The following is a 19688-nucleotide window of genomic DNA, read 5'->3' as shown; positions in this document are numbered from 1 at the left end:
CTGATTACTTTTCCAGCAATGAGGAAAAACACTTTCAAAGCTGGAAATGCATAGTAACATAAAAACGCATGCGTCAGAATGGCATGTGAGTGCACCCTCAGCTCTATTTGAATAGACTCAAATTGCTACCGTATCCCCCTCAAAACTTTTATTAATACTATTTATTTATAGAGCAGCATTAATCCCATGGAGCCATACAATCAGTAAGGGGGTCACATACATCTAATATATAAAGCTGGATGTGTGTGTATGTACAGTCATGGCCATAAGTTTTGAGAATGACACAAATCTTATATTGTCACATGATCTGTCGCCCTCTGGTTTGTCAGATGTTTTATCACATACAGAGATACAAGTGCAATCATGTTATGAGGAACAAAAGCTTTTATTGTTAGTGAGAAGGAGTTACTGCAGTGAGTCAGTATCTGCAGTGTTGCCCCTTCTTCTTCAGGACCTCTGCAATTCTCCCTGGCAGCTCTCATCACCTTTTGGACCCAATAATGACTGATCGCCGTCCATTCCTGCACAATCACTGCTGCATTGTGTCACAATTTGTTGGTTTTTGTTTGTCCTCCCGTCTCTTGATGATTGACCACAAGTTCTCAATGGGATTAAGATCTGGGGCGTTTCCAGGCCATGGACCCAAAGGGGGACATTTATCATACGCTGGCGCTCGTGTGCCAGCGTATGATAGCCCCGCCGCTGCATATTCACAGCGGGATACATCAAGAGGCGGGAGGCTGTGCCGTATTTATTCTACGCCAGTAACGCCCCGCGCTGGCCCACTCCCCCCCCCCCCCCCCCCCCTCTGTCGTGAAGATGGCGGATTGGGGCAAATAGTCGCTAATGCTAGCAATAGGCTGGCATTTGCGATTATTTCAGGGCCTCTCTGTTTTGTTCCCTGGGCCATTTAGTTCTCCCCTTTGCTTTATGGCAGGTGCTCCATCATGCTGGAAAAGGCATTGCTGATCACCAAACTGCTCCTGGAGGGTTGGGAGAAGTTGCTCTTGGAGGAGATTCTGGTCCCATTCATTACCCATTCATGACTTTCCCCCAGTCCTCAGCAGTCCACTCCCTGTACCTTTTGCAGAATATCACTCTGTCCCTGATGTTTTTCTGGAGAGAAGCGGCTTCTTTGCTGCCCTCCTGGACACCAGGCCTTGCTCCAAGAGTCTCCTCAGTCTCACAGTGCGTGCAGATGCCTCACACCTGCCTGCTGCCATTCCTGAGCAAGCTCTGCACTGCTGGCAGCCCCATCCCCAAGCTGAAACAATTTTAAGAGACGGTCCTGGCGCTTGCTGGTCCTTCTTGGGCTCCCTGGAGCCTTTTTGGCAACGATGGGACCTCTCTCCTTGAATTCCTTGATGATGCGATAGATCGGTGACTGAGGTGCAATCTTTCCAGCTGCGATACTCTTCCCTGTTAGGCCAGTTTTGTGCAGTGCAATGATGACTGCACGTGTTTCTTTAGAGATAACCATGGTTAACAAAAGAGAAACAATGATGCCAAGCACCAGCCTCCTTTTACAGTGTCCAGTGATGTGATTCTTACTTAATCATGACAGATTGATCTCCAGCCCTGTCCTCATCAGCACCCGCACCTGTGTTACTGGAGCAATCACTGACACCATGTTAGCTGCTCTTTTTAAGCCGCCTGTAATGAAGTTGAAATGTGTTTGGGGGGAAAGCCAGGATTATTAACTCCCTGCCCTACATAATTCGGTTAAAAAAAAAACCAATAAACAATTTATGTTAATAAAAAATAAATAGAAATTCACCAAAATTGAATTTTTTGAGTTCTAACAAAAGCTGTATACATTCCTTTTGCTAGTCGTTAGGACACAAAGTACAAAGACGGGAGTGAAAAACAAAGCTACTATGAGAATAGCGCAACTGCGTTTCTTTCGTCAATTTCTGAAAAAAAACATTTTTTAACATTTTTCCAGTACATTTCATGGAATATTAACTGGGAAGCACAATATGTCCCGCAGATTACAGGCAGTCCCCGGGTTACATACAAGATAGGTTCTGTAGGTTTGTTCTTAAGTTGAATTTGTATGTAAGTCAGAACTGTATATTTTATCATTGTAATCCCAGACAGAACTTTTTTGGTCTCTGTGACAATTGGATTTTAAAAATGTTGGATTGTCATAAGAACCAGGATTAACAATAAATCTTTATTGCAGACACCTGTGATTATTGTAGCCTAGGACTAAAGTACAATAAATTACCAATATCCAGAGGTCCGTTTGTAACTAGGGGTCATATGTAAGTTGAGTGTTCTTAAGTAGGGGACCGCCTGTACAAGAAACATGATAAAGTTATATGTTTTGGATGCTTGAGAGTCAAAACGGTAACGTGAAAACCATAGGAGGTTGAAGGTCATACAATGATGGGTTTTTTTTTGATTGATTGTAAATAAGATCTACCACCCCCGGTTCCATCCAATTAGGTTAATTACTGCCTCCTTTAATGAAAAGCGAGCCGGTGTCATCCGGCGCTGTGACGGATTTACTAGCGCTCGTTATAGCGTGTCCCTGTGCAGCCTGCAGGGAGAGACACAGCTCCTCTTCCCTGTAACCTTACTCTGGTGCATTCCCAGCTTAAAGATTCATGAAACGGTCCGGAGAAGACAGTCTGCAACACAGGGAGCAGCGGGGAGCACTGCAGAGCCGGCACCGCCAGGATTCCCCTCCGTTCATGGAAATTAGTCATCCGGACTGCAGGCACAAATGACAGGATTAGCAGGTAAAAGCGTCTCCCTAATCTATAGCGGTATCCCCCACGCCCCCCCTCCTCCTCCCGCACCAGCACCGGCCACATCTACACTACTACACACCAACACGTAACACCCCGGAAACCGCTCACATGCCCAAAACACGGAACTTAGAATGTAAGATTTGTATCCAAATGACTATTATTTTTTTTTTCCATCTCGCGTGTCCCGTTTCCTAATTAGTGAGCGGATTAGGGAGAATCCGGTAAATGAGCACGATGATAGCACCAGAGCGCGGTCATTATAGGGGATTATAGGAAATACAACCCAATAAAATCCATAATGACACAACCTCCCGCTGCTTGTTGTTATAGTTTAACCGCTTGTTTACCTCGCAGGGTTTTTTTTAATTATGGTGGAGACCAGATGGACAACTTTGGGCGGCGCAGAGTTATTGCAGATCATGAGAGGAAGGCGACGTGTACCCGGGGCGCGGTATTATTGTAAATTGACACCGTTTTCTTACAGTACAGGGATTATACACACAGTGATGTCACAGTACAGGGATAATACACACAGTGATGTCACAGTACAGGATAATACAGACAGTGATGTCACAGTACAGGATAATACACACAGTGATGTCACAGTACAGGGATAATACACACAGTGATGTCACAGTACAGGGATAATACACACAGTGATGTCACAGTACAGAGATAATACACACAGTGATGTCACAGTACAGGGATAATACACACAGTGATGTCACAGTACAGAGATAATACACACAGTGATGTCACAGTACAGAGATAATACACACAGTGATGTCACAGTACAGGGATAATACACAGTGATGTCACAGTACAGGGATAATACACACAGTGATGTCACAGTACAGGGATAATATACACAGTGATGTCACAGTACAGGGATAATACACACAGTGATGTCACAGTACAGGATAATACACACAGTGATGTCACAGTACAGGGATAATACACACAGTGATGTCACAGTACAGGGATAATACACACAGTGATGTCACAGTACAGAGATAATACACACAGTGATGTCACAGTACAGGGATAATACACACAGTGATGTCACAGTACAGAGATAATACACACAGTGATGTCACAGTACAGAGATAATACACACAGCGATGTCACAGTACAGGGATAATACACAGTGATGTCACAGTACAGGGATAATACACACAGTGATGTCACAGTACAGGGATAATACACACAGTGATGTCACAGTACAGGGATAATACACACAGTGATGTCACAGTACAGAGATAATACACACAGTGATATCACAGTACAGGGATAATACACACAGTGATGTCATAGTACAGGGATAATACACACAGTGATGTCACAGTACATGGATAATCCACACAGTGATGTCACAATACAGGGATAATACACACAGTGATGTCACAGTACAGGGATAATACACACAGTGATGTCACAGTACAGTGATAATACACACAGTGATGTCACAGTACAGGGATAATACACACAGAGATGTCACAGTACAGGGATAATACACACAGTGATGTCACAGTACAGTGATAATACACACAGTGATGTCACAGTACATGGATAATACACACAGTGATGTCACAGTACAGGATAATACACACAGTGATGTCACAGTATATAGATAATACACACAGTGATGTCACAGTACAGGGATAATACACACAGTGATGTCACAGTACAGAGATAATACACACAGTGATGTCACAGTACAGGGATAATACACAAAGTGATGTCACAGCACAGAGATAATACACACAGTGATGTCACAGCACAGAGATAATACACACAGTGATGTCACAGTACAGAGATAATACACACAGTGATGTCACAGTACAGGATAATACACACAGTGATGTCACAGTACAGGGATAATACACACAGTGATGTCACAGTACAGGGATAATACACACAGTGATGTCACAGTACAGAGATAATACACACAGTGATGTCACAGTACAGGGATAATACACACAGTGATGTCACAGTACAGAGATAATACACACAGTGATGTCACAGTACAGAGATAATACACACAGTGATGTCACAGTACAGGGATAATACACAGTGATGTCACAGTACAGGGATATTACACAGTGATGTCACAGTACAGAGATAATACACACAGTGATATCACAGTACAGGGATAATACACACAGTGATGTCACAGTACAGAGGTAATACACACAGTGATGTCACAGTACAGGGATAATACACACAGTGATGTCACAGTACAGGGATAATACACACAGTGATGTCACAGTACAGAAATAATACACACAGTGATGTCACAGTACAGGGATAATACACACAGTGATGTCACAGTACAGTGATAATACACACAGTGATGTCACAGTACAGGGATAATACACACAGTGATGTCACAGTACAGGGATAATATACACCGTGATGTCACAGTACAGAGATAATACACACAGGGATGTCACAGTACAGGGATAATACACACAGTGATGTCACAGTACAGAGATAATACACACAGTGATGTCACAGTACAGGGATAATACACACAGTGATGTCACAGCACAGAGATAATACACACAGTGATGTCACAGTACAGAGATAATACAGACAGTGATGTCACAGTACAGGGATAATACACACAGTGATGTCACAGTACAGGGATAATATACACAGTGATGTCACAGTACGGGGATAATACACACAGTGATGTCACAGTACAGAGATAATACACACAGTGATGTCACAGTACAGGGATAATACACACAGTGATGTCACAGTACGGGGATAATACACACAGTGATGTCACAGTACAGAGATAATACACACAGTGATGTCACAGTACAGAGATAATACACACAGTGATGTCACAGTACAGGGATAATACACACAGTGATGTCACAGTACGGGGATAATACACACAGTGATGTCACAGTACAGGGATAATACACACAGTGATGTCACAGTACAGGGATAATACACACAGTGATGTCACAGTACAGAGATAATACACACAGTGATGTCACAGTACAGAGATAATACACACAGTGATGTCACAGTACAGGGATAATACACACTGTGATGTCACAGCACAGGGGTAATACACACAGTGATGTCACAGTACAGGGATAATACACACTGTGATGTCACAGCACAGGGGTAATACACACAGTGATGTCACAGTACAGAGATAATACACACAGTGATGTCACAGTACAGGGATAATACACACAGTGATGTCACAGTACAGGGATAATACACAGCTGTTGCAGATTGTAATTAATAGTGCATTTATGTCCTGTATGGATGTGCTGTGCCCCCCCACAGAGGGGTGGGGGTGCTCTTTAACTTCTCGCTATGGTGAAGAATATATACTTGTCCTAAATTCCCAACTTTAAAAAAGTATATTATTAGAGATTTACCCAAGCAAAACGTCCGATGTGCTTCCCTATTCCACCCCTGATACAAGTTTTGGGATAGAAGCCTTGGTGTAACACCCCCACCCCATGAGATAAGTTATTATTCCCTTCTCTCATTAGAAGGGACATGCACCCTCCTCCCAGCATGCATGTCTATGGCTGTCAGTACTGAATGTGTATGCTGGGCGTAGGGCCAGGGGTGTACAAGGCTCCAGACAATGTGCGGCTGACCACACGGACACACGAGATGGTAAAGTGACACTTTCATTTGCTAAGTAAAGTTAATTACTCCAGATAGTCGGGATCCGGTGTCGGGGTCTGTCCCAGTAAAAAGGAGAACTTCTCATGTTCTGTGGACGCGCAAGCTAATTTAACACGCTAACATACATGCGTGACATCTCTAGACGTGTCTCCTGCTGCAAATAGCCAGTAACTGAGAACATGTTATTATGTATTTAATGGAAATCTACAATCACAATCCATCCTGATAAACGTAACACTTACTCCATAGATCCAGGCACCGTGACTGTGGTAATCTTCTTATATTACTTATCCATGGCCTCCTTTCTTCTAATATCAACTTTTAAAATTATGCTAATGAGCCTGAAGGGCTTTAGGAGCGTTACCAGAGCCCCTCCATGCTGTAACTTAACTGACTATTACACTGTTTTCACATACCCCTGCTCCGTCAGCACTTCCCCCCTCCCTCTGCCTGATGTACACACAGTGGAGGAGGGTGAGTGGTGCTGAACAATGTAATAGCATGTGAAGCTACAACATGGAGGTGCTCAGGTACCACCCCTAGGAACCTCTTTAGGCTCATTAGCATAATTTTAGAAGTTGATTTTCATAGGAGGCCAAGGATAACAAATATAAGAAGATTACCACAGTCACGGTGGTGTCTAAGTGTTAATTTAAGTGGGTTTTGATGGTAGATTTGTGCCTGGATCCCTCCCCCGATTGGTCAACAGGCCAGCCTAACCTTGGGTGGTGTGTTTATGGTAGCTTCTTTTGGTGCCTAACCTCTCACACCCCATACAAATAAGCATATTCTTAATCATAGCACCAATCATTGACCAAATAATACTTCCATACAGCTGCAGTATAACTACAGGTACAATATGTAACAATGTGTTACTGTACTTACATCTCTATACAGTAAAAAATGGTATAAAATACAGTTGCAGTGTATGGCGCTCACCCTCATACTGTCCTATAATAGTACCAGCATACGCTGTTATATACCACAACTCCATACATGATCTTATAACAAGGGCTTAATAATATTGCTATACAATGTCCATTAGATATGATGGTTGTTGATCTTAAAGGGGGTGTCTAGTTTCATACACCTTTAAGCAAATTGTGAAGTCATAGAGGAGGGGGTCTCCATTCAGGATCCTCATTTATAAAGAGGAGGACCAGTCCTGTCCTGCATTACACAGAGTGTAATACTGAACTCTTCCTCTGGGGGCGATATAGAGAAATTGAATAGCTTAAGCAAAAGTGGGTGGGGCATATAAATATTTGCATAAAATTGAGCAGGTCAGGGGTTGCAGAAGGGGCTACACATATTTGGAGGTATGGTTAAGTATTCTACTCCATTCAGACCACATGAGTGGGATATGGACTTGTGACCTTGGTTAGAGAGATGGGAGTGGCCCAACAAATAGACCCCCAGGGGCAGGGGGCCCTGAGCTTTATAAAAATTGTGTGAGCCCCAAGTTAGTTACTACCTAAGAGGGCCCCATCTTTCCACTTTCAGTTTTGTAGTTTAAGGACCTTTGGTGGGCCTTCTAAGGTCCTGATAGGGCTCTTTTAAAGATGTATTTCAAGAGTGGGCACATATGTATGAGGAGGGCTGGACTGGAAGCCCCTATATTGTCTCTATAGAGCAGTACCAAATGGGGTTGGTTGGATTTGGGTGGCTATGGGGGTTAAATGTTTATGAGCTGCCCTGTCTAATTTTGTCCCCTCCCCTCCTGAGTTCATTTTGTCCCATCCTGCCCTCTATATGATCACTAGATGGGGAGTAATGTCACTTTGAGAATCTCTGGCGTCTCGCTGGACGGCCGCCACGTCTCCGTAATGAGATGTATCGCTCCGTTATATATACAAAGACAACTTTCGTGTAAAAGTCGATTATACATAATTCCAGTAGACGGATCCCGGTTATGTTAGGATGTCATTGGGAGTATTTGTCCCTTTTGTTACGCTTGAGTTGTAGTTCCCTTGTGTCTACAGGGACCATGCAGTCCTTTTGGGCATAAAAGTGCCTGATTTGTAGCAAAATATCATTATAAGTATATTAACTCAGGATCATAAAAAAGTAGATTGTCCTCACACTGCTGTGCTCTGTGCACTCTGCAGCCAGTGTTAGGTATCGGCCCTAGAGAGCTGTGTATTCATAACTTTGTGTATGTTATTAAAAATGGATTTAACATCTCTAATGGGGGTGGGTGTCCTCACACTGCTGTGCTCTTAGTTCTCCGCACTAAGCTGCTCTGGCCTTATCTAACAGCTTCTGGTTGAATGATACAGCAGTCACTCAGAGCAGGGGGAGGGGCCGTGGAGCAGTTCATCACAGAGGGCTCAGAGCACAGCAGTGTGAGGACACGCCCCCTATTGCACTTAGAGAAGCTAAATCCATTTTTTTTATAACATGCACATAGCTAAGATTAAACAGCTCTCCAGGGCCTATACCTAACAGTGGCTGCAGAGAGCACAGAGTACAGAGTACAGCAGTGTGAGGACACATCCCCATTGCTCTTAGAGATGCAACATTAATTATTTTAATAACATACACAGAGCTATAAATACACATCTCTCCAAAGCCAATACCTAAAGCTGGCTGCAGAGAGCATAGAGCACAGCAGTGTGAGGACACGCCCCCTATTGCACTTAGAGAAGCTAAATCCATTTTTTAGTAACATATACAAAGTTATAATTACAAAGCTCTTTAGGTCCAATACCTAGCACTGCCTGCAGAGAGCACAGCAGTGTGAGGACAACCCCCATTGCACTTATTGAAGCAAAATCCATTTTTTAGTAACATTCACAAAGTTATGATTATACAGCTCTCTAGGGCCAATACCTAGCACTGGCTACAGAGAGCACAGCAGTGTGAGGACACCCACCCCCATTGCACTTAGAGAAGTAAAATCCATTTTTAATAACATATACAAAGTTATGATTACACGGCTCTCTAGGGCCGATACCTACCACTGGCTGCAGAGCGCACAGAGCTCAGCAGTGTGAGGACAAGCCCCTAGTACATGAAGAGAACATAGACCCATGTTATAATGATATGACACACTTTCTATGGCCAGTCCCTATCAATGGCTGCAGTAATGTATGGTCATACCTGCTGACGGTTTCCCTTTAACTCTTTATAGAATAAGACAACTAATGTATCATGTGATCACTTTTTCATCTCTGGGGTCACGCATTATAAATTCTTTTCATACGCCCGCTACTATTGTGATCTTCCGCGTCTGATGCCCCCTCCCATCTTTTCCATCCCTGGGGGTCTGCAGCCCTCATTAGTGATGCATGCTCCCCAGCTGTCCCGGGCAGTATACATGTATATATACATATATTGATTCTTCCATCACCACTATATTGTCCTATACATTTCACGTAGTTACCATGCTGCATTGCATTGTGGGAGAAATAGGTTTTTTATCTTATCCCGGCAATGCAGCAAACCCGCTGATCCAGCAGATTATAGTGACTGTATGGATGAGATACGAGGCCCCACCATAGATGTGCTATGCAGGGATAAGCAGCCGTCTGAGCCGCTTATCTCTGGGAAATAACAGAATTGGGCGTTTCCCATCCCAATTGTCTGACTCCTACCCATCCTAAGAGATTTGGGCCTTCGGGCGTCATCCATTAATATTTTACAGGTCAAAAAGTAGTAAAAATTTGAGATATTTTTAATTTTTGTTCCCTAAGGAAATGCTGATGGTTAAAGGGATATTCCATTTTCTAAAAATTGATCACATCTCCTTAGTAGAGGTTCAGTGCCGACACTTTGGAACCCCCACCATTCGTCTCATGGCTGGGTTGCAATTCGGTCCCATTCAAGTGAATGAGGATAATTTGCAATACCAAGAACATCCACTATAAAATGTACAGCGCTGTGTTTGGTGGGAAGCTCTGGCCAGATCCTGGAAACCCCTTCAATGTCCTGACACCTAGCAGGATCCCTTTAACCTCTGCTTTTTCTGGGCTTATGAGTCCAGTGGGCGGTCCTAGTCAGTGATATAGCCTTCTCTACAAGGCATGGTCACATAAGTTAGACTGTTCCAGAACAGATATGTCTGGAGAGGTGAGAGGTCCAAGAACTTCTGTTCATTCTGGACTTGTCCTGGTCAGTGTTTGACAGCCTTTCCAGTATTACTATGCTTATAGAGAGACAATTATCAATTTGTGAAAAGTACCACCCACTGGACTCTTAAGCCCAGAATAAACTGGAACGTCTCGGACTTCTTCTTCTTCTAGACATATCTTTTCTGTATCACTCTAACCTATATGACATTTACCTATAGAGACAGTTATATACCCAATAAGACCTGCCCACTGGACTCCTAAGACCAGAACATGCTGAATTATCCCTTTAAGGAGGACCTGACATACTTATTTTGGTAATTTCTCGTATGCTTCATGAAATAACAATCCAGGACAGCCTAACCTATATGACCGAGCCAATAGAGACAGCTATATCCATGATTAGGCCTGCCCACTGGACTCCTAAGACCAGAACATGCTGAATTATCCCTTTAAGGAGGACCTGCAATACTTCTTTTGGTAATTTCTCGTATGCTTCATGAAATAACAATCCAGGACAGCCTAACCTATATGACCGAGCCAATAGAGACAGCTATATCTATGATTAGGCCTGCCCACTGGACTCCTAAGACCAGAACATGTTGAAAAACCCCTTTAAGGAGGACCTTTTACCTCTACCACTTTTACTAATTGCTTGTGTTTCATATAACATTACAGTTATGGAGCAGCCTAATGTATATCAGCTAGCTTATAGAGACAGTTATATTCCCAATAAGGCCTGCCCACTGGACTCCTAAGCCCAGAACATGCTGACTTACCCCTTTAAGGAGGACCTTTTACCTCTACTGACATACTTCTTTTGGTAATTTCTTATATTCTTCATGAAATAACAATCCAGGACAGTCTAACCTTTATGACCGAGCCTATAGAGACGGCTATATCCATGATTAGGCCTGCCCATTGGACTCCTAAGACCAGAACTTGTTGAAAAACCCCTTTAAGGAGGACCTTTCACCTCTACCGATATACTACTTTTACTAATTGCTTGTATTTCATATAATATTACAGTTATGGAGCAGCCTAATGTATATAAGCTAGCTTATAGAGACAGTTATATCCACAATAAGGCCTGCCCACTGGACTCCTAAGCCCAGAACATGCTGACTTACCCCTTTAAGGAGGACCTTTTACCTCTACTGACATACTTCTTTTGGTAATTACTTGTATTCCTCATGAAATAACAATTCAGGATTGTCTAGCCCTGACTAAACCAGTAGAGACTACGATTAGGTCTGCCCACTGGACTCCTAAGACCAAAACGTGAATTTCCCATTTTACCCCTTTCCCATATATCCACCGCAGAGGTATGATGGGTGTATGAAGAGGGTTCACATGCTGAGCCCTCTTCATACATAGATGGGCTGTGCTGCATATCGCAGCAAAGACCCATCGCTATCACCCGCGGTCGGTGGCACTTAAAACATGGCGATGCAAAAGCACCGCCATGTTACCTCTGATCGTTGCTCCCCCAATGTCATTGAGGGGCGGCGATTGGTTGCCATGACAGCTTCGGGTCTTCGTCAGACCTGAGGCTGAATGGTTTCAGCAGATTTGTTAGATTGAGCCTGTGGCTCATTGTAATGTATAGTGTGCAGAAATGCTATATACTGCCATACAGTAGCATTGCAGTATATGGTAGGAACGATCTGACCATCTAGGGTTAATGTACCCTAGAGGGTTAAAGAAATAGTGGGGGGAAAAAAAGAAATAAAAAATTAATAAAATATTAAAAATTCTAATCACCCCCCTTTCCCTAGAACTGACATAAAACATAATAAACAGTAAAAATCACAAACACATTAGGTATCGCCGCGTCCCAAAATGCCCGATCTATCAAAATATAATAACGGTTATGGCCGGCGGTGACCTCCGAGATGGGAAATGGCGCCCAAATGTCCGAAACGCGACATTTACACCTTTTTATGACATTAAAAAATGTAATAAAAAGTGATCAAAATGTCGCACAGTCCTCAAAATGGTAGCAATGAAAACGTCGGCTCATTTCGCAAAAAATGACCCCTCCCCCAGCTAGATGGCAAATTTTTTTTTTTTTTCGTAAACATTCGTTTAATTTTCTAAAATGTATTAAAACACAATAAAACCTGTATAAATTTGGTATCACCGCGATCGCACCGAACCAGAGAATAAAGCAGATGTGTTATTTGGAGCGCAGAGCGAAAGTCGTAAAAACTGAGCCCACAAGAACGTGACGCACAAGCGTTTTTTTTTTCCAATTTTCCCACATTTGGAATTTTTTTCCTGCTTCCCAGTACACGGCATGGAATAATAAATAACATCACGGTAAAGTAAAATTTGTTATGCACAAAATAAGCCCTCACACAGGTCTGTACGCGTAAAAATTTTAAAGTTCTGGATTTTTGAAGGTGGAGAGCGAGAAATTAGTGAAAATACCCTGCGTCCTTAAGAGGTTAAAGGAGGACCTTTCACCTTCATTGTAATTTTTTGTATTATTTTCAAAATAGCAATTTTCAGAAATAGGTAGTGTAAGTTTACATATGGGTGTGGCCACTTTCCTTGTCAAATAGGCGTGTCCCTACGTGTGTCAGATGCTGAGATGTGAGGTTTGGTGGGACTGTCCCTATAAAATATCCCTTACATATCATGTCTAATAATTTGGAGGTCCCCGCATCAGCACATTCCAGCCCTCGGTGCATAAATGTAGCCGTACAGGAATAAGAAAGCAAAAAATCCAAAAAGCGCCATCTGCAGATTTTCAGCTGAAGTCGGCGCTTTGTCCTTCTGTATCTCTGTAGCAGGAGCGCCTCTTAATGGGATTGTATGGAGGTGAAGCGTGAAGGTCGCTAGAAGGTCGCTCGGCACATGGGTGCCAGGGAAGGTCATAGATCTGATGGCTGACTCCTTTATCCACGCCATAGTTGCTTAGTGATAGTCACACACAACAGCTGGGAGCTGCCTGGGTGGATGAAGGGCGCCTGCACTCCAATTTATAAGAGGAGACTATGTATATTGCAGCCTTAAAGGGATATTCCTATCTTACAATGATATGCCTTGGTTAAAGGGGCTTCCGAGAGAGACAATTGATGGGCACCAAACCCACGTTACTGTATGTTACAGTGGGCAAATCTACCACCACCACAAGTAAAGCTACCCCTCCATTAAAAATTATAGTGCCCCAACCACCACCACCAGTGTAGTAAAATACCCCTCTAAGTATAATGATGCCCCTTTCTTCATCCCCTAGTTATGTCTCCTCTATGTAGCCCCCCAATTCTGACTCCCCCTAGTGGCAAGTATGCAGATAACTTGCTAACCCCCTCTGGTGGCTGGTTCTCAGTATTGCAGTCATATCCCGCAACGTCCTCCTGAGGTCATGTGATCTTCTCTGTGGGAGGGGCTATGAAGCTGTTGCTAGAGTATTAGGTCTCAGCCATGTGCTCCAGCCCAGTGTCCACTACATGCAATCTATGCATCCCGGACCCTCGAGCCTGTGACCGCGACCTGTTTGTGATCCAGTCTCGGGCTCTGTACTCTGCTCTGCCATCTGCTAGTCCTGTCTTGGGCCTTGTACCAGTCACTAACCGTCCAGCTTTTCACCACCGGCCAGCTAAGGGTCCTTCTTCATCCACATCACCCTCCATTTGTGTATACAGCTCCTATGCAGGCCCATGTATTCCAGACAGCGTCATGGAGACAAAAGGCACACTACTTCATTAAAGCGCCAATTGTGCCAAATGTATTCAAATAGCCACATTGATAGAGATATTCCTCTGCTAGAGGTCAGTGGAGGTCTGACCTCTAGGACCCCAATGATCCTGAGGAACTGCATGACTGGGGGCACCACTTTTTAGGGGATACACAGAAAGGGAAATACATTTATGTTCAGGATTGGTGGAGGTCCCACGGGTCAGACCCCAAGCATCATCTCTTAATAAAATGTAACTCATTGCATACTAGATGTCTTCTTAAGGGCTATAAGTGATTACAGGCGGTCCCCTACTTAAGGACACCCGACTTACAGACAACCCATAGTTACAGACAGACCCCTCTGCCCACTGTGACCTCTGGTGAAGCTCTCTGGATGCTTTAAAATAGTCCCAGACTGCAATAATCAGCTTAAAATTGTCTGCAATGAAGCTTTATTGATAATTCTTGGTCCTATTACAGCAAAAAAATTTGAAACTCCAATTGTCACTGGGGCAAAAAAAAAAATTAATGAATACTTACACATCCAAGTCTCCTAGGAGGACAGAAGCCCCTCTTAGTATAGAGACTTCTGTATTAATTAAAGGAAAAGAATTCTAGACCTTGATGGAGATGAATGGCAGCCTGACAGGGGTCACCCACCGCATAGCTGAGACAATGACAAGCTCCTCACATGTACACATAGCACAGGCGTGCTACATTCTCTGGCCTCAGCCCAGTGTCATGGCAGGACATCAATCAGATGGACGTGCACTGTTTATCTTCCAAATATTGTCCTCTCCAGAATAGATGAACTTTCCACATTCACTCATCCTCCAGGGACCGCTGCGGTATGAGACATGAGATATCAGGCTCCCGATATCTGCGGTAATCAGAGGGTGAAATAAAGTATTAAATAATGCTCATTGATGTCAGTGGGTTCTTAAAGGAGTTTTTCAATAATCTCAGAAAACTTCTTGCAGGTCCACTCATTGTTGGGCAAGTGTTGGTGACATCTTAAATATTGAAAATCCTTTTATTATGATGGATGTAATTATTCCTCCAAAAAGATAGACACTATTTGTACCCAATGTTTGATCCCGCTCGGGGCGAATCTGTTGGATTTCTCTTAAACACCCCCCCCCCCCCCCCACCCCAATATTACTTTATAGGGAAGGTTTTTTTCAACCATTGTACTCAATAAATACAAATTATCTCTCAGAAGTCACGGAGCAGATCTTGGTCCCTGGGGTAGTCATGCTATCCAGTCTCATTCTTGGTTGATCTTAGTGACTTTGGAGATCCAACTTGTGGCGTTTACTACCAACTACTAAGTCTTAATCTTGGAACCTCCAAAATGTAACAGAGGGGTCCTCCTAGCCTTATACTATCATGATAGCTATGAAGTGGTCTTCACATGATGGGGTGCGTTGAGACATCAAAAACTAACATGCCAGCTTCCGTACATCTGTATCTACCGTATAATGAAAATGACTTGTTGGGTTTGGGTCAAAATTTCCAGTGGTGACACATTTGTAATGTCATCTTTCCTTTTTTTCTCACAGATCCCTTCTTCTTGAACCAAATGAAAAGAAGACAAAGACCCTTAAGATGGATGATCCCACCTTACTACCCCTTGTGGATCTGGATAAAGGTTTTGCCATTGCGTGTTTCCTGCTCCTCTGTGTCTTCCTGGCCATGATGATTGTCCGCTGTGCCAGGCTTATAATGGACCCCTACAAGGACATCCCAAACTCTATGTGGGAGGATCAATAGGACATTGTTTTTCATCTACTTTGGCCTTTTGCCTACAAGGTCATCCCAAACTTTTTATTGGAGAATTCATACGACATGATGGTCGAGAAGAAAAGACATCTTGGTGAGATATTCTTCTTCATGTACCTTGGCCCTCTGCCTACAAAGACTCCCCAAACTGTATGCTGGAGATCAATAGGACATGATGGTCAAGCACAAAAGACATCTTGGTGGGACATAATTCTTTATGTACCTTGGCCTAGTGCCTACAAGTACATCCAAAACTCAATGTTTGAGGATCAAAGGGACATAATGGTCAAGCACAAAAGATGTTGTGGTGGAAAATTCTTCTTTATGTGACCTTGACCTTGACCTACTGCCTTTTGGGCCCTGAAAGCTGAGGCAATAGCCATCAATGGGTCCTGTCAGGAGAAACAATATATTACTAATCATTTCCTAAATCACTGCCCTTACCCAAGAGGAAAACGTATAGGAATCTGGAAAATGAAACCACAGGTTCAGCATTGACTTGATGTGTCGTATTTCTCTGTAATCTCATTAGCTAAATGGGAAGGTTTCCAGAGTAATTTGTTTCCATCCATCTTATTGGAAGGAATTGCAATTCCTGTCAGACACTTAATGAAATGCTGAAGTCTAGCAAATCGGCTGGCCTCATTCATCCTGAAACTCAATATAATTCTCTTCAAGGTTCATCAAGGCTTTGGATCTCAGAGACTTTGGAGATCCAGCCTGTGGAGTTTACTACCAATCTTGGAGTAGTTTTAATCTTAGAACCTCCAAAATCTAACTTACATGATACCCGTCAAGTCTTACAAAGGAGTCCTTCTAGCTTTATACTATAACCATAGCTGTGAAGTGGATCATTTATGTTCATGACGAGTTTGCATAGGTGACAGCCAAACAAGCCATTACCCAACAGCTATGACACCAAGTTAGGAGAACCCTTGAGATGTCTTCCACAATATCAGTACTCATATATTTGCCATGATTGTTGACCAAATGCACGTTTGGGCCTTCCTATAGCCATTCAAATTTGGACAGAGGGTTGGCTCCAGGTTTCAGGAGACCACTGGGTGACAGAGCCTCAGTAGGCCCATTTGCAGTGAACTTACTTGGCGGCATTAAAAATTAAAAAAAACTAAAACAGTCCCCTGTTTCCTAAAATGTTCCCTAGTTTATCAACCCAAACACCCCCTCATGGTTATTTGATATAAAGCCCCCCTCACCCTCATGAATTCCTTATGTACAGCCTTTTGTGGGGCCCCCAGCAGCTCTGGGCCCTGGCACTTGTTGGTGCAGGCCCTGTTTGGACATCTTATATATTATCAATGGAAAGAGAGAAATAACCAGGGGTGTAACTTGAGGGGGTGCGGTCACAACCGGGCCCAAGAGGCTTTGGGGGCCCATAAAGTCTCACTTTCCCATATGAAACAAATTAGTACTATAAACTATACATTATAGTCGGGGCCCTTGCACAAATTTTGCACTGGGGCCCATCAGCTTCAAGTTATGCCACTGGAAGTAACCCAATACCAGACACCTCTGCTTGGGAATAAAGGACCAGACATTTTAAAATCCAGTGCATCCCATCTATCCGTCCTGATATCTGTCTTTGTCAAGGGTCAGGAAAACTGAATACTTTAGAAAATCAGATGACCCCATAGAGTTTTGGCCAACGATCCCCTGAAATGTTATGGGATCCTTTTGGAAAACTAGCCATAGACAGATTTATGTGAACAAACCTGCCAATATTGAGGGGATTTGTGTGTGAGATGAGGCGGCCATGACACAGTGACTGTATAGGTTGTTCTTTATGTCTTGCACTGCCCCCATCAGGTCCTGGACAAGTCATTTTGTTCATCATATTAGTAAAGTTGGATATAGGCCAAACCAAACTAATTTCATCACAGTTGACTGACATGTATTGTGTCTGGTGGTGACTCTCCCCATGAGGAAGAGGAATATGGCACCCAGAGAGGTATCTGAGTGCACCTAATATTCATCTCCCTATTAAGAACCAGTGGATGCGAGGTCGAGCCACGTTTACATGTGGATGGGGTCAGGATATAATATATCAACCAACCTAGGGTAAGGATGAATTTTCAGAGGCGTGAGGGCAGTTTTTGACAACCGTGGGTAGTTGAATGGGTAAAGTTGGCAAAATGTCTGACATTTTTAAAGAAAATTAAATGGCGGGAAATTTACTAAGCTATAGGAAAATTCACCTGACTGGGTTACATGGTGTATCAGAAAGGACATGGTTTATGGGAGAGGGGCAGAGTTTTGGACTTAACAATTTGAACCAGAGATGGGCCAAAATCATGGCGCAAATAAAACCAACTTACACTACATAGTTCGGGGCAATTTCATCATAGTGACCCAAGTTGTATGATAAAGTCCTGTTACGGACAGCTCCACGTCGAACCCCAGAGAAATCTAGATGATATGGGGGAATATTCACCTCAGGTTAGATGTCATTGATAAGTTACTGTAATTTGCAGCAAATTTTCCACACACAATTCCAGAGAGGGCCCAAAAGTTTACACTACCCATTGGTAGGCCTAGTCTATGCCGAAAAAAATATGGAAAAAATTTGAACACTTTAAATCATACCTCCTCTGGCTAAGCCACACCCCCTGCTGAGCTAATTGGGAGGGTATTTCTAAAACTAGATGTGACACCTAATTTGCACCAAATTTGATGCATTAATTTAACTTTTTAGGCACAAATACATTTGTAAATTAGCACCACTAAGTCCTCAATACACCACTGTGATAAATCCGCCACATTTCTCAATTTACATGTGACCATTCAGCAATAAGCCTCAACCACTCATCCGTGATAAACTCTACGTATAGCACAAATCTTGCAGTATTGATGTCAACCAATCAGCTTCCTTCCAGGACAATGGGAACCAATGGACAGATTTGCAGCGACACATCAACTTCCTGTTGTAAATCGTCCAATCACAATGTCTTACAAAGTCACACCGCAGTGTCAAAAGCACAATACGCAAAACGCAAATTCCGGAAAACACCAGTGTGCATTCAACCTTCTTCTAATAAAACTATTTGGAGGGAAGCCCAGCTTTTGATATGCCTTGAAGACTTTGGATTTTTATTTAGCTTTTAATTTATTTTTAGAATAGATATATCCATGATAAAGGAGGACTGGACCTTTACTTCTGGAATATTTTGAAGAATTAATATTTTTTGGATGGTGTACCCTTTCTTGCCGGCAGGTGGCGCTATTTACTTAATAATCCAAAGGACCTGGGAAATGTTAGATTTTATAGCAGATATATATATAATAAATATAATATAAAGATACCGATGACTTGGGGATTGGACCAATATTCATGTAAACATAAAAGGAATTGGCTAAAGATTGAATTAAAATGATTAATCCCTATAATTGTATATGTGTCAGATTCATTCTCACAGATAGCTTATGGTGGACCCGTCAAAATGTTACATTTTGTAGCCTAATAAACTGCAATATCAGTAATATTACTAAAGTGTGATTTGGGGATCTGTCTATGGAAGATATATATGGCTAGCATTCTCAGTCGTGTTATGAGAATAATATACATTTAGGAACATTCTCCATCATACTGTAAGTGACTTGGTTTTTTTTAGGAGCGCCGTGTGGAGTTGTGCTACATGGAGCTAAAGACATTTGACTGTGAATTCAGCAGTGATAATTCATGACCGGCAGAAATCTTTTTGATGGA

The 19688-nt window shown here is 42.8% G+C and overlaps 1 protein-coding gene across 1 annotated transcript; it reads left to right on the top strand.

The window, feature by feature from the left end:
• Positions 1-2513: 2513 nt before the first annotated feature.
• Positions 2514-19363, top strand: LOC140069404 (cortexin domain-containing 1 protein-like). The gene is made up of 2 exons (XM_072115075.1): positions 2514-2747; positions 15745-19363. Exon 2 carries the CDS (start codon positions 15791-15793, stop codon positions 15953-15955), a length of 165 nt encoding a protein of 54 aa, XP_071971176.1. The 5' UTR covers positions 2514-2747; positions 15745-15790; the 3' UTR covers positions 15956-19363.
• Positions 19364-19688: the final 325 nt, after the last annotated feature.

Source organism: Engystomops pustulosus, chromosome 7, assembly GCF_040894005.1.
Source record: "Engystomops pustulosus chromosome 7, aEngPut4.maternal, whole genome shotgun sequence".
NCBI lineage: Eukaryota > Metazoa > Chordata > Amphibia > Anura > Leptodactylidae > Engystomops > Engystomops pustulosus.
The sequence above is the reverse complement of the archived record's forward strand: the minus strand, read 5'-3'. Positions and strand labels throughout refer to the sequence as shown.

Excerpts from the sequence above, each read along its gene's own strand:
- LOC140069404 (XM_072115075.1), top strand. The coding sequence starts at position 15,791 with ATGGATGATCCCACCTTACTACCCCTTGTGGATCTGGATAAAGGTTTT.